This window comes from Salmo salar, chromosome ssa02, assembly GCF_905237065.1.
Source record: "Salmo salar chromosome ssa02, Ssal_v3.1, whole genome shotgun sequence".
NCBI lineage: Eukaryota > Metazoa > Chordata > Actinopteri > Salmoniformes > Salmonidae > Salmo > Salmo salar.
In genome coordinates, this window is record NC_059443.1 from 25,985,545 (window position 1) to 26,012,856 (window position 27,312).

The following is a 27,312-nucleotide window of genomic DNA, read 5'->3' on the forward strand; positions in this document are numbered from 1 at the left end:
ATTACCGGCAGTGCACATCAAACCTAGACGATAGTGGCGCTAGATATGCACGATCGGCTGCCTAGGATGGATTCAGGGGTGTGCTCCCTCAGTCCGCACACAGATCATGCGTTTAAAACGTTACACACGTTTTCCAACACTACAGCAATTCGGTGACTGAAAACATCAAAATAGAGTTGGCGGTAAGGTTGTTTACCTCTCAGTAGCTGGGTAATTTTGGAGGGCAGATTGCATTTCTTCTCAGACCAACCCCTAACCCCTTCCCCCCTCTTTCCATCGCCAGACGCTGAGATATACTAGACTACAAAAACTTTTCTGGATGTTTCAGGAGAAACATTTCAGGACCAGATTTTCATTATTTTTAATAAATGTATGTACATTAAGTACGTACATTAAACTGTGTTTTATCAGTTTTGCAAAGGGGACTTTTTGTGTCGGTAAATTAGAACACTAGAAACATTGTTTCTGAAGGAGCGCACTGGGCGGAGGCAAGGCAGCGACCCAAGCCTTTTGTTATTAATCTAATCTCCACAGTCACCTCTTTTCCATTAATTGGACTTCTGACAGGTAATTTGTTTTCATTTGCCATAAATCTTTTACCAAAAGGTCATTTTCCCCGTCAAAACATGTGAACAACTAGGCTACAACAACGTGACTGTTCTGACAGCTTTCTTCCTCAAAGTACATGTATAACAGCCTGTTATTGACCTGTGCGCACAGCTTTAAAGTTTGTGTATAAATTGCTCAATTTATTTAAATAGCCTTGCAAGTAAGCCAATTTTTCTGTTGGTTTTAAGAACATTTAGTCTACAGAATGTTCCCCATATCATTACATGTACAACGATTTGTAAATATCTTTGAGTGCATGTGACCATACATTTTGTATTTATTTATTTCACCCTTATTTTATCAGGGAGTCCTACTCAGACCAAGGTATATTTTACAGATGAGTCCTGAATTACATAAATTATAGAAAATACACGCATCAAAATGTAAATGCAAAATGCACATAAAGAAAAACATGATCATAAAAACACACATTCATCAGCAATAAGGTCCTCAATCATCTTTCAGGATTGCCCAAGAGACACCAAAACATCTAGTTTAAGAACATTTAAGCTTGTTCCACAAATAAGGTGCAAGAAAAGTAAATCAACTTTTAGTTAACTCATCAAAATGCTTTTTAAAAGACAGCTTTTCATCTATTCAGAAGCCCAGATATTTGTTAAGTTGAGGACAGACTAGCCTAGCCAATATCCAATGGAACAGCATGGCGCGAAATACAAAACCTCAAAAATCTAATAATTTCAATTTCTCAAACATACTATTTTACACCTTTTTAAAGATACACTTCTCCTTAATCCAACCACATTGTCCAATTTCAAAAAGGCTTTACAGCGAAAGCAAAACATTAGATTATGTTAGGAGAGTACATAGACCAAAATAACCACACAGCCATTTTCCAAGCAAGGATATATGTCACAAAAACCCAAAACACAGCTAAATGAAGCACTAACCTTTGACAATCTTCATCAGATGACACTCCTAGGACATTATGTTACACAATACATGTATGTTTTGTTCGATAAAGTTCATATTTATGTCCAAAAACAGCATTTTACATTGGCGTGTGATGTTCAGAAAATGTATTCCCACCAATAACATCCGGTGAATTTACAAAAATACTCATCATAAACGTTGACAAAATACATAACAATTATTTTAAGAATTATAGATACAATACTCCTTTATGCAACCGCTGTGTCAGATTTTAAAATAGCTTTACGGAAAAATCACATTTTTCAATATTCTGAGTACATAGCTCATCATCACAGCAAGCTATTCAGACACCCGCCAAGTTCGGTGTCACCTAAACTCAGAATTAGTATTATAAATATGCTACCTTTGATCTTCATCAGAATGCACTCCCAGGACTGCTACTTCCACAAGAAATGTTGTTTTTGTTCGAAATAATCCATATCTATGTCCAAATACCTCCGTTTTGTTCGTGCGTTCAGGTCACTATCCAAAAGCATAATGCGCAAGCGTAATTCGAGACACAAAAAGTAAAAATGTTCCATTACCGTACTTAGAAGCATGTCAAACGTTGTTAAAATCAATCTTTATGGTATTTTTAACGTAATATTGCGATAATATTCCAACCGGACAATAGCGTATTCATTCAAAGAGAAAAAGGAACAGCGCGCTTGCGGGACCGCACATATCCAATCCCTTTGTTCCCAGGCAGTCCACTCAGTGAATGAGCTCCTATACTCTGCCCAGTGACAGGAGAATGCTCCAACAACTTTCTGAAGGCTTTTGACAGCCAATGGAAGCCTTAGGAAGTGCAATGTGACCCCACAGATACTGTAGTTTCAAAAGGGACTAGAAAGAACTACAATTCTCAGATCCTCCACTTCCTGGTTGAATTTTTATCAGGTTTTTGCCTGCCATATGAGTTCTGTTATACTCACAGACACCATTCAAACCGTTTTAGAAACTTCAGTGTTTTCTATCCAAATCTACTAATTATATACATATTCTAGTTTCTGGGAAAGAGTAGTAACCAGTTTAATTTGGGTACGTTTTTTCATCCTGCCCCCTACAGGGACACGGATCAATATGGACACCATCCAAAGTACATATCATCAACTATATTTATGCGCTCTAGGGAACAACATATGCTTAGTTTTACCTGCATTCAATACTAATTTCAGGTCAATAAGGTTTTTCTGTTATACATTGAAGGCAGACTGTAGTTCAGATAGAGCCTGGTCAACCGTGAAGGCAATAGCATACACAACAGTATCATTGGCATAGAAGTGCATGTTTTACAGACAATATTGTTAATGTAAAAAGTACAGGACCAGAATCGACCCCTGCGGGACACCTCTCGTAATATACAGGTAACCTGATTTGACACCATCAGTAGATACACATTGAGTTATATCGGTCAAGTGATTTTTAAAGCAGTTACATGCAGCCTGGTCTCAGGCCAATTGAAGTAAGACTCTGAATTAGCAGTGAGTGATCAACAGTATCAAAAGCCTTTGGCAGGTCAATGAAGAGGGCAGCACAATGTTGCCTTTTATCCATACAGTAAACCACATAACTAGGGATTCAGCAAAGGTAATGCTATGACATGGTCTAAAACCTGATTGATGTACATTTAGAATACATTTAAAAAGGTAAGAAAGATCTTAGCTGAGAATGAATCAAGGGTTCAAATATTTTAGCTAGGCAAGACAGTTTAGAAATAGCATACATGACATAAGCCAATGATTTGTATGGCAGCGATCATCAACTAGATTCAGCTGCGGGACGATTTTTACTTGAGCGTATGGTCAGTGGGCTGGATAAATAATTACAAATAATTTGTAGATCGCAAGAAGCCCAAACAGACACTATATATAAAAAAGTATGTGTGGACATCCCTTCAAATTAGTGGATTTGGCTATTTCAGCCACACCTGTTGCTGACAGGTGTCGTGTCTTTGGCATCATTAAAACTGAAGACATATTTATCAAATAACTCTCTGTAATTATTATTACGCGATTAACCTGATTAATCATGCAACTGTAATTAACTAGGAAGTCGGGGCACCAAGGGAAAATATTCAGATTACACAGTTATAATTTTCCTAATAACTTTCAGATATTTTAATATCTGATCAATTAGTCTTCGAATTAATGACTTATTTACCTCACGTCAGTCTCATTCCAAACGTCGTAAATTGTTGGTTATCTGCACAAACCCAGTCTTCACTATGAGTCATCCATACATCAATTGTCTTAAAATCATTTATTTACTAAGTAATTCACAGAAATGCATAACAAACAGTAGATATCATTACAAAGAAATGATAGGAGAATGTGCCCTAGTGGGCTAAACCGGCATGGTGGTTTGTTAGACAAAAGGGTGGTCAACTGAGAAGGCACTACAGAGTTGATAATTATAACAATTGAAATGCTAATCCTTTGCACATGAACACTCACTCATTCGGGAACAACTGCAATCAATATATATATATTTACACTCAGTGTGTCGTCAGGATCTCTGTTGAAAAGTTTGTTTCTGTTGGAGAGTCTGTCCTCTCTCTGTCTCTCTGTCTCTGTCTCTCTGTGTCTCTGTGTGTGTGTGTCGTGGTTAGAATGGATAGTTCAGAGTAACATTCATTCATGTCGTTATAGAATAGTTGTTTTCGGTGGTTGTCGGTCTTCGCGTTCAATGATACCGAATTCCTAGCTCTAGACTAGTAATTAATATCAAAGACTTGTTCTTATTCTGTCGGTATTGATAGTCTAAGAGTTTAACCACGTGGTATGGTTAAAGTTCAATAAGAGGAATGCTGGTCTCCAACCTTTAGCCATCTCGTAATTGAGGTAAGCTCGGTCTGGTGATAGAAAACCAAGGTGGGGTTTTATTCGGGACATAGAAAAAGGCTGTCTCATGACGCCAGGTCCTGTCTGTGTCCCTGGGGGTGTGCCTCTGATTTAGTTAAGACTCCAAAGGGAATTGGAGTTTCCTTCATTAAACAGTCCAAAATCACATTACACAATTTCACAAACAGTTCCATCCTTATTCATTCATTTTATACAACCATTTAGATGTAAGTCTCATAACTGAGGCTATTATATAAACAGCACAATGGTAATATGGCCGTATTGTCTCTCATGAGTTTCACAAAATTGTACCAAATGGACCAGTTCATAGCTGGATTCTTCACCGATCTTTTATACCTTCTCCAGAACCTGAATATTGTTTGGTTGTCAAATTCTGTGAGGTAGAATAATTCCTTTGTTTGGTCTTTGAAAACTCACTCTCTCTCTATACTGGGGCCATGAGGCAGGATCTTCTCATAGGAATTTACGGCCTCTTCTGACCATAGCAGCCTGGGTGTGGGAGACAGAGGTAAGGGGATGGTGCATAGAAAACCCAAAGAGGGCAACGTCATGACACAGGTGTATAAAATCGAGCACACAGTCTCCATAGACAAACATTGTCAGTTGAATGGCCTTACCGAAGAGCTCAGTGACTTTCAACGTAGCATCATAATAGGATGCCACCTTTCCAACAATTCAGTTCGTCAGATTTCTGCCCTGCTAGAGCTTTCCAGCCAACTGTAAGTGCTGTTATTGTGAAGTGGAAACGTCTAGGAGCAACAACGGCTCAGCTGCAAAGTGGTAGGCTACACAAGCTCACAGAATGGGACCGCCGAGTGCTAAAGCGCGTAACAATCATCTGTCATCGGTTGCAACACACTACTGAGTTACAAACAGCCTCTGGAAGCAACGTCAGCACAATAACTGTTCGTCGGGAACTTCACAAGACTAAGATCACCATACGCAATGCCAAGCGTCAGCTAGATTGGTGTAAAGTTTGCTGCCATTGTACTTTGAAGAAGTGGAAACACGTTCAAATCAAACTTTATTTGTCACATGCGCCGAATACAACAGGTGTAGACCTGACTGTGAAATGCTTACTTACAAGCCCTTAAAACTTGTTTAGGATAGGGGGCAGTATTTTCACAGCCGGATGAAAAAACGTACCCGATTTAAACTGGTTACCACTCTTGCCCAGAAATGTGAATATGCATATTATTAGTAGATTTGAATAAAAAACACTCTGAAGTTTCTAAAACTGTTTGAATGGTGTCTGTGAGTATAACAGAACTCATATGGCAGGCAAAAGCCTGAGAAAATTCCAGGCAGGAAGTGGCCTGTCTGAGAATTTGTAGATCTTCTTTTGATTCTCTATCAAAACTACAGTAACTGTGGGGTTACGTTGCACTTTCTAAGGCTTCCATTGGCTGTCTAAAGCCTTCAGAAACCGGATTGATCTGTCTCTGGGCAGAGTATAGTAGCTCAGTTTCTCAGTGGTCTGCCTGGGGACAAAGGGATTGGATATGCGCTTCACGCGAGCACGCTGTTTTTTATTTTCCTCTTTGAATGAATACACTATTGTCCGTTTGGAATATTATCGCTATTTTATGAGAAAAATACCATAAAAATTGATTTCAAACAGCGTTTGACATGCTTCTAGGTACGGTAATGGAACAGTTTGAATTTTTTGTCTCGAAATGCGCTCTCGCGTTACCTTTTGGATAGTGACCTGACCGCACAAACAAAACGGAGGTATTTGGACATAACTATCAAATCAAATTTATTTATATAGCCCTTCTTACATCGGCTGATATCTCAAAGTGCTGTACAGAAACCCAGCCTAAAACCCCAAACAGCAAGCAATGCAGGTGTAGAAGCACGGTGGCTAGGAAAAACTCCCTAGAAATGCCAAAACCTAGAGAGGAACCAGGCTATGAGGGGTGGCCAGTCCTCTTCTGGCTGTGCCAGGTGGAGATTATAACAGCACATGGCCAAGATGTTCAAATGTTCATATTTGACCAGCATGGTCAAATAATAATAATCATAGTAGTTGTCGAGGGTGCAACAAGTCAGTAACACAAGAGTAAGTGTCAGTTGGCTTTTTCATAGCCAATCTTTGAGAGTATCTCTACCACTCCTGCTGTCTCTAGAGAGTTGAAAACAGCAGGTCTGGGACAGGTAGCACGTCCGGTGAACAGGTCAGGGTTCCATAGCTGCAGGCAGAACAGTTGGAACTGGAGCAGCAGCACGGCCAGGTGAACTGGGGACAGCAAGGAGTCATCAAGCCAGGGAGTCCTGAGGCATGGTCCTAGGGCTCAGGTCCTTCGAGAGAAGGAGAGAATTAGAGAGAGCATATTTAAATTCACACAGGACACCGGAAAAGACAAGAGAAATACTCCAGATGTGACAGACTGACCCTAGCCCCCCGACACATAAACTACTGCAGCATAAATACTGGAGGCTGAGACAGGAGGGGTCAGGAGACACTGTGGCCCCATCCGATGAAACCCCTGGACAGGGCCAAAAAGGTAAGATATAACCCCACCCACTTTGCCAAAGCACAGCCCCCACACCACTGGAGGGATATCTCCAACCACCAACTTACCATCCCGAGACAAGGCCGCGTATAGCCCACAAAGATCTCTGCCACGGCACAACCCAAGGGGGGGCGCCAACCCAGTCAGGAAGACCACGTCAGTGACTCAACCCACTCAAGTGACGCACCCCTCCCAGGGACGGCATGGAAGAACACCAGCAAGCCAGTGACTCAGCCCCTGTAATAGGGGTAGAGGCAGAGAATCCCAGTGGAGAGAGGGGAAACCGGCCAGGCAGAGGCAGCAAGGGCGGTTCGTTGCTCCAGCCTTTCCGTTCACCTTCACACCCCTGGGCCAGACTACACTTAATCATAGGACCTACTGAAGAGATATGTCTTCAGTAAAGACTTAAAGGTTGAGCCTGAGTCTGTGTCTCTCACATGGGTAGGCAGACTATTCCATAAAAATGGAGCTCTATAGGAGAAAGCCCTGCCTCCAGCTGTTTGCTTAGAAATTCTAGGAACAATTAGGAGGCCCGCGTCTTGTGACCGTAGCGTACGTGTAGGTATGTACGGCAGGACCAAATCGGAAAGATAGGTAGGAGCAAGCCCATGTAATGCTTTGTAGGTTAGCAGTAAAACCTTTAAATCAGCCCTTGCCTTATCAAGAAGCCAGTGTAGGGAGGCTAGCACTGGAGTAATATGATCAAATTTTTTGGTTCTAGTCAGGATTCTAGCAGCCGTATTTAGCACTAACTGAAGTTTATTTAGTGCTTTATCCGGGTAGCCGGAAAGTAGAGCATTGCAGTAGTCCAACCTAGAAGTAACAAAGGCATGGATTAATTTTTCCGCGTCATTTTTGGACAGAAAGTTTCTGATTTTTGCAATGTTACGTAGATGGAAAAAAGCTGTCCTTGAAACAGTCTTGATATGTTCTTTAAAAGAGAGATCAGGCTCCAGAGTAACGCCGAGGTCCTTCACAGTTTTATTTGAGACGACTGTACAACCATCCAGATTAATTGTCAGATTCAACAGAAGATCTCTTTGTTTCTTGGGACCTAGAACAAGCATCTCTGTTTTGTCCGAGTTTAAAAGTAGAACGTTTGCAGCCATCCACCTCCTTATGTCTGAGACACAGGCTTCTAGCGAGGGCAATTTTGGGGCTTCACCATGTTTCATTGAAATGTACAGCTGTGTGTCATCCGCATAGCAGTGAAATTTAACATTATGTTTTCGAATGACATCCCCAAGAGGTAAAATATATAGTGAAAACAATAGTGGTCCTAAAATGGAACCTTGAGGAACACCAAAATTTACAGTTGATTTGTCAGAGGACAAACCATTCACAGAGACAAACTGATATCTTTCCGACAGATAAGATCTAAACCAGGCCAGAACTTCTCCATGTAGACCAATTTGCGTTTCCAATCTCTCCAAAAGAATGTGGTGATCGACGGTATCAAAAGCAGCACTAAGATCTAGGAGCACGAGTACAGATGTAGAGCCTCGGTCTGATGTCATTAAAAGGTAATTTACCACCTTCACAAGTGCAGTCTCAGTGCTATGATGGGGTCTAAAACAAGACTGAAGCGTTTCGTATACATTGTTTGTCTTCAGGAAGGCAGTGAGTTGCTGCGCAACAGCTTTTTCTACGATTTTTGAAAGGAATAGAAGATTTAATATAGGCCGATAGTTTTTTATAATTTCTGGGTCAAGATTTGGCTTTTTCAAGAGAGGCTTTATTACTGCCACTTTTAGTGAGTTTGGTACACATCCGGTGGATAGAGAGACGTTTATTATGTTCAACATAGGAGGGCCAAGCACAGAAAGCAGCTCTTTCAGTAGTTTAGTTGGAATAGGGTCCAGTATGCAGCTTGAAGGTTTAGAGGCCATGATTATTTTCATCATTGTGTCAAGAGATATAGTACTAAAACACTTTAGTGTCTCCCTTGATCCTAGGTCTTGGCAGAGTTGTGCAGACTCAGGACAACGGAGCTTTGGAGGAATACGCAGATTTAAAGAGGAGTCCGTAATTTGCTTTCTAATGATCATGATCTTTTCCTCAAGGAAGTTCATGAATTCATTACTGCTGAAGTGAGAGCCATCCTCTCTTGGGGAATGCTGCTTTTTAGTTAGCTTTGCAACAGTATCAAAAATACATTTCGGATTGTTCTTATTTTCCTCAATTAAGTTGGAAAAATAGGATGATTGAGCAGCAGTGAGGGCTCTTCGATACTGCACGGTACTGTCTTTCCAAGCTAGTCGGAAGACTTCCAGTTTGGTGTGGCGCCATTTCCGTTCCAATTTTCTGGAAGCTTGCTTCAGAGCTCGTGTATTTTCTGTATACCAGGGAGCTAGTTTCTTATGACAAATGTTTTTAGTTTTTAGGGGTGCAACTGCATCTAGGGTATTGCGCAAGGTTAAATTGAGTTCCTCAGTTAGGTGGTTAACTGATTTTTGTCCTCTGACGTCCTTGGGCAGGCAGAGGGAGTCTGGAAGGGCATCAAGGAATCTTTGGGTTGTCTGAGAATTTATAGCACGACTTTTAATGCTCCTTGGTTGGGGTCTGAGCAGATTATTTGTTGCGATTGCAAACATAATAAAATGGTGGTCCGATAGTCCAGGATTATGAGGAAAAACATTAAGATCCACAACATTTATTCCATGGGACAAAACTAGTTCCAGACACATGTAGGACAAAACCCACTGACACGATGATGGCTCCGAAAGCCTTTTGGAGTGGGTCTGTGGACTTTTCCAAGTCACCAAAAATTTGAATATTATATGCGATGACTACAAGGTCCAATAGGAATTCAGGGAACTCAGTGAGGAACGCTGCATATGGCCCAGGAGGCCTGTAAACAGTAGCTATAAAACGTTATTGAGTAGGCTGCATAGATTTCATGACTAGAAGCTCAAAAGACGAAAACGACGTTGTTTTGTTTTTTTTGTAAATTGAAATTTGCTATCGTAAATGTTAGCAACACCTCCGCCTTTGCGGGATGCGTAGGGGATATGGTCACTAGTGTAACCAGGGGGTGAGGCCTCATTTAACACAGTAAATTCATCAGGCTTAAGCCATGTTTCAGTCAGGCCAATCTCATCAAGATTATGATCAGTGATTAGTTCATTGACTATAACTGCCTTTGAAGTGAGGGATCTAACATTAAGTAGTCCTATTTTGAGATGCGAGGTATCACAATCTCTTTCAATAATGGCAGGGATGGAGGAGGTCTTTATACTAGTGAGATTGCTAAGGCGAACACCGCCATCTTTAATTTTGCCCAACCTAGGTCGAGGCACAGACACGGTCTCAATGGGGATAGCTGAGCTGACTACACTGACTGTGCTAGTGGCAGACTCCACTAAGCTGGCAGGCTGGCTAACAGCCTGCTGCCTGGCCTGCACCCTATTTCATTGTGGAGCTAGAGGAGTTAGAGCCCTGTCTATGTTTGTAGATAAGATGAGAGCACCCCTCCAGCTAGGATGGAGTCCGTCACTCCCATGTTTTTTATTCAAATCTACTAATAATATGATACAGAACTCCTTTGTGCAATCGAGGTGTCCGATTTTAAAACAGCTTTTCGGTGAAAGCACATTTTGCAATATTCTGAGTAGATAGCCCAGCCATCACGGCTAGCTATTTAGACACCCACCAAGTTTAGCCCTGACCAAACTCCGATTTACTATTAGAAAAGTTTGATTACCTTTGGTGTTCTTCGTCAGAATGCACTCCCAGGACTGCTACTTCAATAACAAATGTTGGTTTGGTTCAAAATAATCCATTGTTATATCCAAATAGCGGCGTTTTGTTCGTGCGTTCAAGACACTATCCGAAGTGTAAATAAGGGTCACGAGCATGGCGCATTTCGTGACAAAAGATTTCTAAATATTCCATTACCGTACTTCCAAGCATGTCAACCGCTGTTTAAAATAAATTTTTATGCCATTTTTCTCGTAAAAAAGCGATAATATTCCGACCGGGAATCTGCGTTTAGGTAAAAAGACGAAAGAAAATAAAGCATGGGGTCGACTTGGGAACGAGCCTGAGTCTCACAGTACTGTGACCAGCCACTATCCAAACGCGCTACTTTTTTTCAGCCAGAGCCTGCAAAGCCACGATTCAGCTTTTTGCCATCTTCTGAGAGCCCATGGGAGCCGTAGGAAGTGTCACGTAACAGCAGAGATCCCCTGTATTGGATAGAGATAATCAAGAAAGGCAAGAAGTTGTCTGACAGGGCACTGCCTGCATGGAATCTTCTCAGGTTTTAGCCTGCCAAATGAGTTCTGTTATACACACAGACACCATTCAAACAGTTTTAGAAACTTTGGAGTGTTTTCTATCCAAAGCTAATAATTATATGTATATTCTAGTTTCTGGGCAGGAGTAATAATCAGATTAAATCGGGTACTTTTTTATCCGGCCGTGAAAATACTGCCCCCTAGCCATAACAGGTTTTAATGAGGGAAATAAGTATTTGACCCCCTCTCAATCAGAAAGATTTCTGGCTCCCAGGTGTCTTTTTATACAGGCAACGAGCTGAGATTAGGAGCACACTCTTAAAGGGAGTGCTCCTAATCTCAGCTTGTTACCGGTATAAAAGACACCTGTCCACAGAAGCAGTCAATCAATCAGATTCCAAACTCTCCACCATGGCCAAGACCAAAGAGCTCTCCAAGGATGTCAGGGACAAGATTGTAGACCTACACAAGGCTGGAATGGGCTACAAGACCATCGCCAAGCAGCTTGGTGAGAAGGTGACAACAGTAGGTGCAATTATTCGCAAATGGAAGAAACACAAAAGCACTGTCAATCTCCCTTGGCCTGGGGCTCCATGCAAGATCTCACCTCGTGGAGTTGCAATGATCATGAGAACAGTGAGGAATCAGCCCAGAACTACACGGGAGGATCTTGTCAATGATCTCAAGGCAGCTGGGACCATAGTCACCAAGAAAACAATTGGTAACACACTACACCGTGAAGGACTGAAATCCTGCACTGCACGCAAGGTCCCCCTGCTTAAGAAAGCACATATACATGCCCCTCTGAAGTTTGCCAATGAACATCTGAATGATTCAGAGGACAACTGGGTGAAAGTGTTGTGGTCAGATGAGACCAAAATGGAGCTCTTTGGCATCAACTCAACTCACCGTGTTTGGAGGAGGAGGAATGCTGCCTATGACCCCAAGAATACCATCCCCACCGTCAAGCATGGAGGTGGAAACATTATGCTTTGGGGGTGTTTTTCTGCTAAGGGGACAGGACAACTTTACTGCATCAAAGGGACGATGGACGGGGCCATGTACCGTCAAATCAAATCTTGGGTGAGAACCTCCTTCCCTCAGTCAGGGCATTGAAAATGGGTCGTGGATGGGTATTCCAGCATGACAATGACCCAAAACACACAGCCAAGGCAACAAAGGAGTGGCTCAAGAAGAAGCACATTAAGGTCCTGGAGTGGCCTAGCCAGTCTCCAGACCTTAATCCCATAGAAAATCTGTGGAGGGAGCTGGAGGTTCGAGTTGCCAAACGTCAGCCTCGAAACCTTAATGACTTGGAGAAGATCTGCAAAGAGGAGTGGGACAAAATCCCTCCTGAGATGTGTGCAAGCCTGGTGGCCAACTACAAGAAACGTCTGACCTCTGTGATTGCCAACAAGGGTTTTGCCACCAAGTACTAAGTCATGTTTTGCAGAGGGGTCAAATACTTATTTCCCACATTAAAATGCAAATCATTTTATAACATTTTTGACATGTGTTTTTCTGGATTTTTTGGTTGTTATTCTGTCTCTCACTGTTCAAATAAACCTACCATTAAAATTATAGACTGATCATTTCTTTGTCAGTGGGCAAACGTACAAAATCAGCAGGGGATCAAATACTTTTTTCCCCCTCACTGTATGTGAAAACACGTACCTATGTGAGAGTGGATTCTCGGCCCTCACTAGCATGAACGCTAAATACAGGCACAGACTGTCTGTGAAAAATGGTTTAAGACCGAGACTCTCCAATACAACCCAACATTGCAGAGTTATGTGCATCCTTTCAAGCACACCCTTCTCATTAACCTGTGGCGAGTTATTCACAATTTTTGATTAACAAATAAGGTTTTATATGTAAGATGGTTAAATAAAGAGCAAACATGTAGGCATTACAGACTCTGTCAGTGAGAGGTTGACAACGTCAGTGAATACACTTGCTAGTTGGCAGTTCTCTGGAGTGATGATTCACGAATCACCATCTGGCAGTTCGACGGACTAACTTGGGTTTGGGAGATGCCAGGAGAACACCACCTGCCCGAATGCATAGTGCCAATTATAACATTTGGTGGAGGAGAAATAACGGTCTGGGGTTGTTTTTCATGGTTTGGGCTAGGCCCCGTAGTTCCAGTGAAGGGGGATCTTAACACTGACATTCTAGACGATTCTGTGCTCCCTTTGTGGCAGCAGTTTGGGGAACGCCCTTTCCTGTTTTAGCATGACAATCCCCCCGTGCACAAAGCGAAGTCCATACAGAAATTGTCTGTCGAGATCGGTGTGGAAGACTTGACTGGCCTGCACAGAGCCCTGACCTCAACCCCATCAAACACATTTGGGATGAATTGAAACGCAGACTGCGAGCCAGGCCTAATTGCCCAACATCAGTGCCCGACTTCACTATTGCTTTTGTGGCTGAATGGAAGCAAGTCCCTGCTGCAATGTTCAAACATGTAGTGGAAAGCCTTCCCAGAAGAGTGAAGGCTGTTGTAGCAGCCCAAATGCAAATCAATTTATAACATTTTTGACGTGTTTTTCTGGATATTTTTGTTGTTATTCTGTCTCTCACTGTTCAAATAAACCTACCATTAAAATTATAGACTGATCCTTTCTTTGTCAGTAGGCAAACGTACAAAATCAGCAGGGGATCAAATACTTTTTTCCCCCACTGTATATTATGGCTAATTTGTATGTTCACCGTTCAATTCTCCCAAAATCCCACATTCATGTTCTGCATATTAATCAAATATGCTCACAGTTCCCTAGAGATTAGTGTCAGGTGAGTAACTTTTTCTGCAGCACTCCAACGAACAAGATTTTGTTTAAAGAAACATTTAGGCTAACAGTTGAAGTTGGAAGTTTACATTCAGTTTGGTTAGTCATTAAAACTCATTTTTCAACCACTCCACACATTTCTTGTTAAAACCTCTCTGGGCTAGGTGGTACGAAATCGTCCCACCTACGCAACAGCCAGGGTAATCTCGTGGCGCGATATTCAAATACCTTAGAAATGCTATTACTTAAATTTCTCAAACATATGAATATTTTACACCATTTTAAAGACAAGACTCTCGTTAATCTAACCACACTGTCCGATTTCAAAAAGGCTTTACAACGAAAGCAAAACATTAGATTATGTCAGCAGAGTACCCAGCCAGAAATAATCAGACACCCATTTTTCAAGCTAGCATATAATGTCACATAAACCCAAACCACAGCTAAATGCAGCACTAACCTTTGATCTTCATCAGATGACAATCCTAGGACATTATGTTATACAATACATGCATGTTTTGTTCAATCAAGTTGATAATTATATCAAAAACCAGCTTTTTACATTAGCATGTGACGTTCAGAACTAGCATACCCCCCGCAAACTTCCGGTGAATTTACTAAATTACTCACGATAAACGTTCACAAAAAACATAACAATTATTTTAAGAATTATAGATACAGAACTCCTTTATGCACTCGCTATGTCCGATTTTAAAATAGCTTTTCGGTGAAAGCACATTTTGCAATATTCTGAGTAGATAGCCCGGCATCACAGGGCTAGCTATTTAGACACCCACCAAGTTTAGCCCTCACCAAAGTCAGATTTACTATAAGAAAAATGTTATTACCTTTGGTGTTCTTCGTCAGAATGCACTCCCAGGACTTCTACTTCAATAACAAATGTTGGTTTGGTTCAAAATAATCCATAGTTATGTTCAAATATCCTCTGTTTTGTTCGTGCGTTCAAGACACTATCCGAAGGGTAAATAAGGGTGACGTGCCCGACGCGTTTCGTGACAAAAAAATTCTAAATATTCCATTACCGTACTTCGAAGCATGTCAACCGCTGTTTAAAATCAATTTTTATGCCATTTTTCTTGTAAAAAAGCGATAATATTCCGACCGGGCGTCGTTGTTTTAGTTCAAAGACAGAGAAAATAAAAACATGGGGTCGCCTCGTGCATGCGCCTCAGTCTCATTGTCCTCTGATAGACCACTTACCAAAGGCGCTAATGTTTTTCAGCCAGGGGCTGCAAAGACATCAGTCAGCTTTTTCCCAGGTTCTGAGAGCCTATGGGAGCCGTAGGAAGTGTCACGTTACAGCAAAGATCCTAAGTTTTCAATAGAGTCAAGAAGCCCAAGGAATGGTCAGAGAGGGCACTTCCTGTACAGAATCTTCTCAGGTTTTTGCCTGCCATATGAGTTCTGTTATACTCACAGACAAAATTCAAACGGTTTTAGAAACTTTAGGGTGTTTTCTATCCAAAGCCAATAATTATATGCATATTCTAGTTTCTGGGCAGTAGTAATAACCAGATTAAATAGGTTACGTTTTTTTATCCGGCCGTGTAAATACTGCCCCCTATCCCTAACAGGTTTTAACAAATGATAGTTTGGGCAAGTCGGTTAGGACATCTACTTTGTGCATGACACAAGTCATTTTTCCAACAATTGTTTACAGACATTATTTCACTTATAATTCATTGTATCACAATTCCAGTGGGTCAGAAGTGTACATACACTATGTTGACAGTGCCTTTAAACAGTTTTGGAAATTCCAGAAAATGATGTCATGGCTTTAGAAGCTTCTGATAGGCTAATTGACATAATTTGAGTCAATTGGAGGTGTACCTGTGGATGTATTTCAAGTCCTACCTTCAAACTCAGTTCCACTTTGCTTGACATTCATGGGGAAATCAAAAGAAATCAGCCAAGACCTTGTAGACCTCCACAAGTCTGGTTCATCCTTTCAGCAATTTCCAAATGCCTGAAGGTACCACGTTCATCTGCACAAACAATAGTATGCAAGTATAAACACCATGGGACCACACAGCCGTCATACTGCTCAGGAAGGAGACGCATTCTGTCTCCTAGAGATGAACGTACTTTGGTGCGAAAAGTGCAAATCAATCCCACAACAACAGCAAAAAGGACCTTGTGAAGATGTTGGAGGAAACAGCTACAAAAGTACCTATATTGACATAACCTGAAAGGCCGCTCAGCAAGGAAGAAGCCACTGCTCCAAAACCGCCATAAAAAGCCAGACTACGGTTTGCAACTGCACATGTGGACAAAGATTGTACTTTTTGGAGAAATGTCCTTTGGTCTGATGAAACAGAAATAGAACTGTTTGGCGATAATGACCATCGTTATGTTTGGAGGAAAAAGGGGGAGCCTTGCAAGCCGAAGAACACCATCCCAGCCGTGAAGCACGGGGGTGGCAGCATGTTGTGGGGGTGCTTTGCTGCAGGAGAGACTGGTGCACTTCACAAAATAGATGGCATCATGAGGGAAGAGGGAAATTATGTGGATATATTGAAGCAACATCTCAAGACATCAGTCAGGAAGTTAAAGCTTGGTCGTAGATGCGTCTCCAAATGGACAATGACCCCAAGCATACTTCCAAAGTTGTGGCAAAATGGCTTAAGGACAACAAAGTCAAGGTATTGGAGTGGCCATCACAAAGCCCTGACCTCAATCCTATAGGAAATTTGTGGGAATAACTGAAAAGGTGTGTGCGAGCAAGGAGGCTTACAAACCTGACTCAGTTACACCAGCTCTGTCAGGAGGAATGGGCCAAAATTCAACCAACTTATTGTGGGAAGCCTGTGGAAGGCTACCCAAAACGTTTGACCCAAGTTAAACAATTTAAAGGCAATGCTACCAAATACTAATTGAGTGTATGTAAACTTCTGGCCCACTGGGAATGTGATAAAAGAAATAAAAGCTGACATAAATCATTCTCTCTGCAATTATTCTGACATTTCACATTCTTAAAATAAAGTGGTGATCCTAGCTGACCTAAAACAGGGAATTATTACTAGGATTAAATGTCAGAAATTGTGAAAAACCGAGTTTAAATGTATTTGGCTAAGGTGTATGTACACTTCCGACTTGAACTGTATCTGCTATCTGTAACAAAACTCAGGACACTTTCTGCCTAGGGTGCCAATGCCTCCACAAACAACACTCCAGTGTGGGAGTTTTGGTTTAAGAGCCACGACCGGTAAACACATGATGGGAAAATCTAGAAGAAGGGCTTGGACGAACATCTGTAGAAAGAATGGTCTATGTGTGAACAACAGACTGTAGCGGCATGCCGTCATGAGCAGTGACTGCACATTCCAGCTGAGAAAAAAAGCTAAGTTACAGTGCCTTCAAAAGTATTCACACCACTAGAACTTTTTCCAAGTTTTTTTGTTACATACTGAATTTCAAATGGATGAAACTTAGATTTGTTTGTCACTGGCTTACACACAATACCCCATAATGTCAAAGTGGAATTATGTTTTTCTATTTCTTTTTTTACAAATAAATTAAAAATGAAAAGTGGAAATTTCTTGAGTCAATAATTATTCAACTCCTTTGTTATGGCAAGCCTAAATAAGTTCAGGAGTAAAAAATGTGCTTTGCAAGTCCCTTAACAAGTTGCATGGACTCACTCTGTGTGCAATAAAAGTGTTTAACATAATTTTTTTGAATGACAACCTTATCTGTACCCCACACATACAATTATCTCTAAGGTCCTTCAGTCGAAGAATGAATTTCAAACACAAAGACCAGGGAAGTTTTCCAATGCCTCGCAAAGAAGGGTGACCCATACTGGTAGATGGGTCAAAGAATGTATACTTTTTTTTAAAGCACACATTGAATATCCCTTTAAGCATGGTGAAGTTATTTATTACACTTTGGATGGTGTATCAATACACCCAGTCACTACAAGATATAGGCGTCGTTCCTAACTCAGTTGCTGGAAAGGAAGGAAACCGCTCAGAGATTTCACCATGAGGCCAGTGGTGATTTTAACAGTTACTGAGCTTAATGGCTGTGATAGGAGAGAACTGGGGATTGTAGTTATTGTAGTTATTGTAGTTATTTCACAATATTAACCTAATTAACAGTGAAAATAAGGAAGCCTGTACAGAATAAACATATTCCAAAAAATAATCCTGTTTGCAACAAGGCACTAAAGTAATACTGCAAAGAATGTGGTGAAGCAATTCACTTTTTGTCTTGAATACAAAGTGTTTTGTTTGGGGCAAATCCAATACAGCACATTACTGAGTACCGCTCTCCATATTTTCAAGCATAGTGGTGGCTGCATCATGTTATGGGTATGCTTGTAATCGTTTAGGACTAGGGAGCTTTTCAGGATAAAAAATACATGGAATGGAGCTAAGCACCGGCAAAATTCTAGAGGAAAACCTGGTTGTCTGCTTTACACCAGACACTGGGAGATGAATTCAGCTTTCAGCAAGAGAGTAACCTAAAACACAAGCCAAATCTACTCTGGAGTTGCTTACCAAGAAAAAAGTGAATGTTCCTGAGTGGCCAAGTTACAGTGTTGACTTAAATCTACTTGAAAATCTATGGCAAGACCTGAAAATGGTTGTCTAGCCATGATCAACAACCAATTGGACAGAGCTTGAAGAATTTTGAAAAGAATAATGGGCAATCCAGGTGTGGTAAGCTCTTAGAAATTTACCCAGAAAGACACTCGGCTGTAATTGCTTCGAAGGTGATTCTAACATTTATTGACTTAGGGGATTGAATACTGACCTAATCAAGATATATTAGTAATTTATTTCACTATATATAATATATATATTTTACGAATGTTATAATTTTTCTTCCACTTTGACATACATGGTATTTTGTGTAGATCGTTGACAACAAATTACAATTAAATCCATTTTAACCCCACTTTGTAACTCAACAAAATGTAGAAAAAGTAAAGGGGTGTGAATACTTTCTGAAGGCACTGTATGTCTTTAACCCCCTGACCAAATATCAAGTGCAACTCAACCCGGGTTTCTCCTCCCTGCATCTCGATACTGCCAGGACAGGATACCTGTGTTCTACGGTGCAGACACTGAAATAGCCCCCTCTACCCTTACCCCGAGTCAGGAGCTAATAACATAAACAGTTCCCCCATGATCTCTTTAAGTCTAGCAGCAACAGAACCTAGCCTTCATAACGGGTCAGCTATAAGATCACAAGATGTTATGGTTATTCGAATGCATCACCTCAATTTTTAATTCCTTCCCGCTGGTCAGGGGCACAAACAAGGAATGTGAAGTCAAGAATAAGTGCTAATTCTGTAGATGTACCTATTCCCTGAGAGAGATTGGTATGATTTCAAGCACAGTCCTTTCTTTGATAGTGAAGTGTTAAAGTTGCAGGGTGTTGTGACTAGCTCTGCTGGTCCCCTGAGATACAAAGCTGTATGTGTTTATCACCGAGGCTGACGTTAAACCATAGGGATCTGCACGTATTCCCCCCACAACCAGACCTGTCAGACACTGGTGGTGGGAGAACTTCAACACTCCTCTGGTCAGGACAACTGCGTAAGCCTGTTATGTCTCCTCATTATGAGCATAGCAGTCTTTCCATTACATTATGCTTGAAATAAGTAATTGTCATGTATCATGACAATTGAGTCCCCCCAGGGGATTGAACTTGGTTCTCAAATAAAGTATTTGCTTTCTGTTTTGCCATTTTTCTCCTACACTTTCAGTCTGTTGTCTTTGGGAGGTCCTTCATGTTTCTGGTGGTTGTTTCCCTTTGTCTCCAGGTGACATGGATCTCTCTCTGTTGGTGGTATTATGCTCCTGTGTTCCTCCTGCTTTGGGTGAGATTTTTCCTTTCACTTTTTTTTGTTTGAGATTCTCTCTCAAAATACTTGACTCCAGCACATGAATGGTGACTGAGGAGCATTCACAGTGTGGTTGAGGGAACTGTAATGTTTTATTCAGAGTGCTAGTGATTTAAAGAATGAGCTGGTCTCTGGTCTGTCTGTACTAACAGGGTCAGGATTTGGCAGGGAGATGCCAGGTAAGTTTGCAGTGCATTGGATGCCTCAGTTGTGTCAAAGGAATGAGAAATGCAGCCTGTCTGCCTTGGAATGGACACAGAATGCATGGCCATCTTTGTTGGCTTATCATTTGCCCAAGAGCAGTGTTTCCCAACTCCAGTCCTCAAATACCCCCCTTTTTTTTACAGTACACATTTTTATTGTAGCCCTGGACAAACAAACCTGATTCAACTTGTCAACTAATTGTTGAATCCTCGATGAGTTGAATTTGGCGTTTTTTTTGTTGTCATGGGCTACAACAAAAATGTGTGCTGGTGAGGGGGGGAAAGGAGTTGGGAAACACTGCCCGGTCCCCCCAGACTTTTCATATTTTTGTTTTAACCTTAAACTGGCACACCTGATTCAATTAGTCAAAAGCTTGATGAATAGTTGACTAATTGAACCAGGTGTGCCCGTTTAGGGTTAAAAGAAAGGTGTGAAATGTCTGAGGGATAGGGGCAGAGGAGAGGGTTGGGAAACCCTGTCCTAGAGTATGGCTGTCTGTAGAGAAACTGGAAAGGTAATTCACAGTGCATTGTTTCCCCCTAGGATGTTTTTCAGCAGTGGTGGCAGAGTTAGCAGGGGGAGGTTGGGGGTTGCGATGGATGGGGTCTTCCTGGGTTGTTCCTGGGGCAGACATCAACATAATAAATATATATATATATATATTTATTTTTCAGTGTCAGCCAATGCATGAAGGGGAGACACTGCAATGTGATAAAGGAAAGCGTGTAGTGTCATATTTTAGCGAACTGTGTAGTGTCTTAAGAGTGCCAGTGATTAAAGAATGAGCTGGTCTCTGGTCTGTCTGTCTATACTAACAGGGTCATCTATAGGCAGGGACATGCCAGGTAAGTTTGTTTTATTGGATGCCTCGGGCTTGTCATAAAGGAATGAGAAACATGCTGTCTGTTTTGGAATGGGCACTGAGAATGCACAGCCATATTTGTTATTGGCTGGTCAGTTGCCCTATAGCAGGGTTTCATCAAACTCAGTCCTGGGGTCCTCATTTTGGTTTTTCCCCTAGCACTACACAGCTGATTGAAATAACTCCTCGTCGGCGTGGCAGGACCGAGTTTGGGAAACTCTGCCATAGAGCACGTGTTGAACTCGGCCCTCCGGGAAATGAGTGTCTGTGGGTTTTTGCTCCGCCCTAATTAGTAAAGAACTTCCCTCACCTGGTTGTCTAGGTCTTAATTGAAAGGAAAAAGCAAAGACCAGCAGACACTAGGCCCTCCATAGAATGAGTTTGATACCCCTGCCCTAGTGTATGGTTCTCTGTAGAGTAACCAGCTTTGCTTTGTCTGTACTTACATATTGCGCAACTATATTAAGTACTATTGTGTAAGGATTTCAAGTTGTGATTAAATCCAGTTCATTTGAAATGGGCTCATCTAGACTGGTGTAAGAAAGAGCCTTTGCTTTCCTGGCCAGGATTAGCCTTTTTCTCATGTGAGGGATTTTAGTAATCAGTCATTTGAAGTGCAGCTAAGCCTCCCATATTGTAGTAGCATGTGGCGCTAGGCAGTCCTACACTGCACTTTGGGTTGTGTTGTGCTGACTTGTTCCTGAGCAGATTGACCTACATTAGTTTTTCTCCTCAGTCAACAGGGTGATTTGGGCAGGATATGAGTTCCGCTGGTAATGGAGAGGAATGACACCAAACGAAAGTGTTTGTCGGACATTAGGCTTATCTGCTGCACCATAAAAAGCCCTGCTGGCTCGGGTTGTCATTCTCTGACATCCTTTAGAAGAAAACAAAATGAAAATGTCAGCAGATACGAGATGAGCCAATCAGAGGAGCATTCGTTGTTAGAGCTGAGCAGTGATTATTGTACTACACCTTGGATTCTTCAAGAAGTGGTTCTATTACCTCTGTACTCAACGAAGCAGGAGTCATGTATTTGTTGTTTGGTGATCAGATAACATGACATCCATGTGATTTAGATTCTTAATCTAAATGGTATTGTGAGGGAAGATGTGACATTTGGTTGATTCTCAAATGGTTACTTGCACTGCACAAGCCAACGTACACACACACACACACACACAGTGAAGTCTGCTTTATTACAGCACCTACCTGAGCTGACATGGGTCACTGGCCTTAGGAAATGACTGCAGAGTGGGTATGGTTATAAATGCATCAGGACTTGCAACTCTGTGTGGTGTCTTGCATCATTGTAGCATTAGCATTTCCACCACATTTTTTTTCCACCGCATTTTGCAACTCTTCTGAGGAGAGAGCCACCTGAGTGTTGCCAGATTGTATTTAAAAGCATGCACTGTGTATCGCATCACCCAGTGGTGTAATCTGTGTAAGTGCACGCACCATTCCTAAACCTTCAGTACAAGTGGACCATATTTTTAAAAAGCACAGAACACTACAACCAGTCTTACTATCATGTGTACAGTAGTCACTATTTACATTCAATGTAAACCTCTGGAACATTTGACTACAGTTCTGAAAGTAAACAAAGAGTAAAACCAGTTTATGAAAGGTTCGTAGTTCACACCAAGCACACAGTCAGAGCTAAACTCTGTCAATCACTAATGCTTTCTGTCTTTTGTTTTCCAGCATCAACAATGGATGAAAAGGGTAAAGGTTTCTTGTTGTTTCAAATTAACATTACTGTACTGATTGTATTTCATTTTAAAGAGCATGTTGGCAAATCACATACTTTTTGGTCACTCACTATCTTTTTCACACCAGTTGCACTCAAAACTCAGTTGATGTTTGAATTAGTTCAGCTCCAAACATGGTGTTTATGTTTCTATTGAAAGGGACCACTATGAATGTGTGTGATTTAAAGGAGATTTCATTCCCAGCAGGGCCACAACATTTTTAAGTCTCCCAGCGGTTCCTTTACAATGCATTCCATCTGGCATCATGCGCAGCTCTGTCGTCTATTTGCTTTGGCTGGCGAGGGTACAAGTGGCCGAAGGGACAAGTGGCTTATGTGCCCTTTTTAATACCATAGCTGCAATTTCAATGTAGATGTAATAACTGTGAATAATACCATTCTACAAAATGCAGCCACACACTAAATGTATCTGGTTTTCATGTATTCCCTCTCCTTCTCCCCTCCCAGACTATGACTCTGCATTTCACTACGGTGAGTGGGGGATGGATGAACATGGACTAACTCCACTGGGGGTAAACCTGACACTTCTCAGGAAATATCTGGGAGGTCAAGACGGGCTCGCGTTTTCCCTCCATTTTACCAGGAGCGTCAGAAAACATTGACTCATCGGGCCACGCTTCCAGAGTTCAACTGGCAAACAGTCCCTCCCACTCTGCTGTAGTAGTCTCATTTCTTAACACATTGCTCTATCCTGTCTTCAGTAGGTCTATGCATTCACAGACACATTATAGGATATATTCAGCTCTTACAGTGAATATCCTTCCATGTTTGAGGCAGTAATATCAATCAGAATATAGGTATCTATAGATGTGAACCTGATGGATTTATCAATCATGGCATATACAGTAGGAGCGTATGTTTGAATTGTCTCATAGGAATGTGATTGAAGGTGTCATAATTGCATAGCTTTGCTATGCTGTATACACCCAGAGAGGGTACAGTGCATACGTATGTACTGAATAAGATGTTTTAAGTTACACTGTGCCTTGCACATGTTCCGTAGTAGTGGGCCTTACTGTGCAGGGATAAAAATGTATTTCTGTTTCAGACTATGGATCTCTGAGGATCGGTGGACTGATCTTCGCTGTGGTACTGTTTGTCATGGGCATTGTCCTCATCGTCAGTAAGTCTGCCGGCCCAACTACGGTTATACTTAAAATACCATTTGAAGTATTACACGTATATTGAAATAAAATGTGATTAGTCCCATAAGTTCATTTCTACTGTACCAATCTCATTCCATAATTGTTATATTTCTGCACTGTTCAACATGCTGATCCATTGGACAGCCCTTCTTTACCAGTCCAGTCTTATAAACAAGCCTGGGATCAGTTACTTGCTGGGGGCTGGGACGCAGGCCAACATGCCTTGCACAACGCCCAGACCCCCCAACACCTCTCTACCATGTAGACATCTGCACATCTAGGGCACTGACTAAAACTGACCTGGACACTATGCAGCCTTTTCCCCTCCCTCCTCATCTCATGTTCTTGCACTCATCCACCCCACCCAAGGCATAGCTGCAGCCCCCCCACCCACCCTATCTCTTACTCCAGGCATCCATTACATTAGTCATAGATATCACAGGGGACAGAGGGAGTGCCCCCTCTCCTGCTACTGTACATGTGCAAAGAGAAGGCTTTGGGTCTTTAGTGTTCTGTCCCAGCTGTACAAATAATCATAATCATTCAAGCACTTAGTTTGGGTATTTTTTTGTGGATAGGGTCTTGTAAAATATGTAATATTCCAACTTCGAAACAGATCAGTTGCAGAAGTATCTTCATTCTAGTGTTAGTTTACCGGACAGCCTCTTCATTCTAGTGCTAGTTTACCGGGCAGCCTCTTCATTCTAGTGCTAGTTTACCGGGCAGCCTCTTCATTCTAGTGCTAGTTTACCGGGCAGCCTCTTCATTCTAGTGCTAGTTTACCGGGCAGCCTCTTCATTCTAGTGCTAGTTTACCGGGCAGCCTCTTCATTCTAGTGCTAGTGTACCGGGCAGCCTCTTCATTCTAGTGCTAGTGTACCGGGCAGCCTCTTCATTCTAGTGCTAGTGTACCGGGCAGCCTCTTCATTCTAGTGCTAGTGTACCGGGCAGCCTCTTCATTCTAGTGCTAGTTTACCGGGCAGCCTCTTCATTCTAGTGCTAGTTTACCGGGCATGTGTCTTTGACACCTAGGAAGGAGAGGCCTGTCAACTCAGACTATCCTCAGAGTATATTTTCTTTCCATCATAGCTCTTTTTCACACCAATTTCTCTCTCTCTCTCTCTCTCTCTGCAGGCCAGAAATGCCCATGCAAATCAAGTCCGAAGTCACGGTAAGTTGGACAAAGAGATAGTGTTGATAAAACATGGCATAGAAAGAACTTTGTGCGGTCCAAACACTTAAGACACACCCTCGTCCTGTTACGTACGCAACACCCTGCTACAACTCAACTCCCCGTGGAGTGAAAGAGGTATGGGATTGTAGGTGTGAGTAAGGATGACAAAGGCAGAGAATTTACCATTTACTGGGAATTTATTCCTTCACACGGTAAATTTGGGGAAAAGGGGGTGAACGGAACCAAAGAAAGTAAATGTCAAAGCCCCCTCTCCTACCTTACCTGCCTACCCACTACTTACCTATCTTAGCACCACCTGGTGCACTAACCAAAATACAGGGGGTGGTCCGCCCAGGTCTTACTTAGTGTGCATAGACAGTAAATACTACGGGTTGTGTATGCCCGCAGGCCTCTTGCCTAAGCACTCCGTAGGTGCCTTCCCCCTGGGAACAAATAAAACAGAATAATACAAACTACTACACAAAAAATAAACTGAGAAACAACTAACACAGAGCTGATGGTTCTATCTAAGAAACAACCAACACAGGCTATCACCCTCAACTCTCTTAACAATAACCAACATAGGACACACTAATCATCTCTTCTTCTGAGCAACAGAACACTGGTTTATATAGCTGGAGAAGGAGTCTGTAATGGGATACAGCTGTATCCCCTGAGAGGGCGGGGTCAGATCTCCAATCATCGATGTGGCGGACCAATCAGCTGCTTGGGGGAAATTTCAGGAAGCCATTTCCTGAAACACACACATACAAACAACACAGAAACTGGGGAACGTAACAATGCCCTTGGGGGAATCTCCGTCGCCATCTTGGAGGGTGGTCCAAATGATTAGCCAAGCAAGGGAAGTTTGCAACGTAAGCCCATCAGTCCTCGTTTTTATTCGGCTTTGAGAGTGTATAATTATGTTCACTCCGGGGCCTGAAACTCCCAATAATTACATTTGCGACGATTGCACATCCGCTAAGAAAAGTCAGTGAAAACTTAAAAACAACATAAATGGAGAAGTCAACGTACAAGTGTAAGTAAAAGCGAATGCAAATAAGTTAGAAATGGTGTTACTAATGCACATGACGGCACAAACACGTCTCGTAAAAAGTAAATGTTTTTGTTTGGTTATCTTTTGGCAATTGTAGAAATAAATAATTTTCCTTCAGAAGTTCCAGTTAGGCAGGCAAACGTTAGTTAGCTAATTAATTTGCTAGCTATCTTACAGTAGGCGTATATTAATAATTATATATTTAATATCTGTAGGCATGTACTCATGATTGACCGTAGCGCATATAAAGCAACCCCAAGCTACCGGTGACTGAAAACACAATCATCACAGGATGAACGAGTGATGAATTTCCGGCCAAGGGTGGTCCATTTAAAAATCATTCCTTCCTCCCTCGCCCCTTGCCCTGCAAGTGTATACTCGTCAGACGTCATGATACCTCATCAGAAGTGTCCACTAAATGTGAGGGCTGAAGTGTTTGGACCGCAACCCTTGACTGAGTTCATTAAAGTGAACTGTTTGTTTTCAATTTTCCTCTCTTAGGCCTGCTGGGGTACCTGAGGCAGAGGCAGGGGGTGTGACAGGTAAAATCATCTATATCTTTGTCTTCATTGGCATATTAGTCTTTATCAAACTTCTGATTTGTATGTATAATTTTATTTATGAAACCAATACATCTCATCATGTTTACCATTCTGCTCTCAGGTCCCCAGTGATGTGAAGTCTTGCCACCAGGCAGCAGCATTGGACAGTGGAGGCCTAACTATGGCTATCTCCCAGAGAGCACAAGGCTCCTTTTTTTTTTTTTTTTATTCCATCCTGCTGATATGTTCTCTTGACATGTTTTTTCTTTTCTCTTTTTTCCATCTGAATGAATCTACAGCGACAGTATTCTGAGGGCATAATTGGTTGATGCAGTAGGGTAGGCTATAAAACCTTTTGTCATATGTGATAGATACACATGAACAAGTGATTTTGTAAGTTAGAACTTGACTATGACTATTTTAAATTGTAATATTTCCACACTGTTAAATAAAGTGATGTAGATGGGTAATTGTGTGTTTTGTTCCAACTTTTCCCCACTATCAGTCACTGGCATAGACGGTCTCCCTGTCAGTCACTGCTACTGCCACAGGATGGATGAGGGAGAGGACCTGTCAAAGATAGCTTTTCAATACCAGGAGGGCAGATAGTTTGCACCCGGTGATGCGTTGTGCAGACCTCACTACCCTCTGGAGTGCCTTCCGGTTATGGGCGGAACAGCCTGATAGGATGCTCTCGATTGTGCATCTGTAAAAGTTAGTGAGTGTTTTTGGTG

General features: G+C 41.8%; 1 protein-coding gene across 7 annotated transcripts; it reads left to right on the forward strand.

The window, feature by feature from the left end:
- The first annotated feature begins 35 nt into the window (after positions 1 to 35).
- Positions 36 to 27,048, forward strand: fxyd6l (FXYD domain containing ion transport regulator 6 like). 7 transcript variants are annotated; one of them, XM_014155845.2, is made up of 11 exons: positions 46 to 182; positions 284 to 567; positions 19,741 to 19,797; positions 19,974 to 20,000; positions 20,844 to 20,870; positions 22,595 to 22,615; positions 23,109 to 23,132; positions 23,710 to 23,784; positions 24,940 to 24,976; positions 26,538 to 26,578; positions 26,700 to 27,048. In XM_014155845.2, the coding sequence occupies exons 3-11, from the start codon at positions 19,746 to 19,748 to the stop codon at positions 26,708 to 26,710; spliced, it is 315 nt and encodes a 104-aa protein (XP_014011320.1). In that variant the 5' UTR covers positions 46 to 182; positions 284 to 567; positions 19,741 to 19,745; the 3' UTR covers positions 26,711 to 27,048. The 7 variants fall into 7 exon arrangements, with proteins under 7 accessions (XP_014011331.1, XP_045551597.1, XP_014011362.1 ...); XM_014155856.2 differs by lacking the exon at positions 284 to 567 and having other exon boundaries at positions 36 to 182; NM_001123731.1 differs by lacking the exon at positions 46 to 182 and having other exon boundaries at positions 393 to 567; positions 26,700 to 26,803.
- Positions 27,049 to 27,312: the final 264 nt, after the last annotated feature.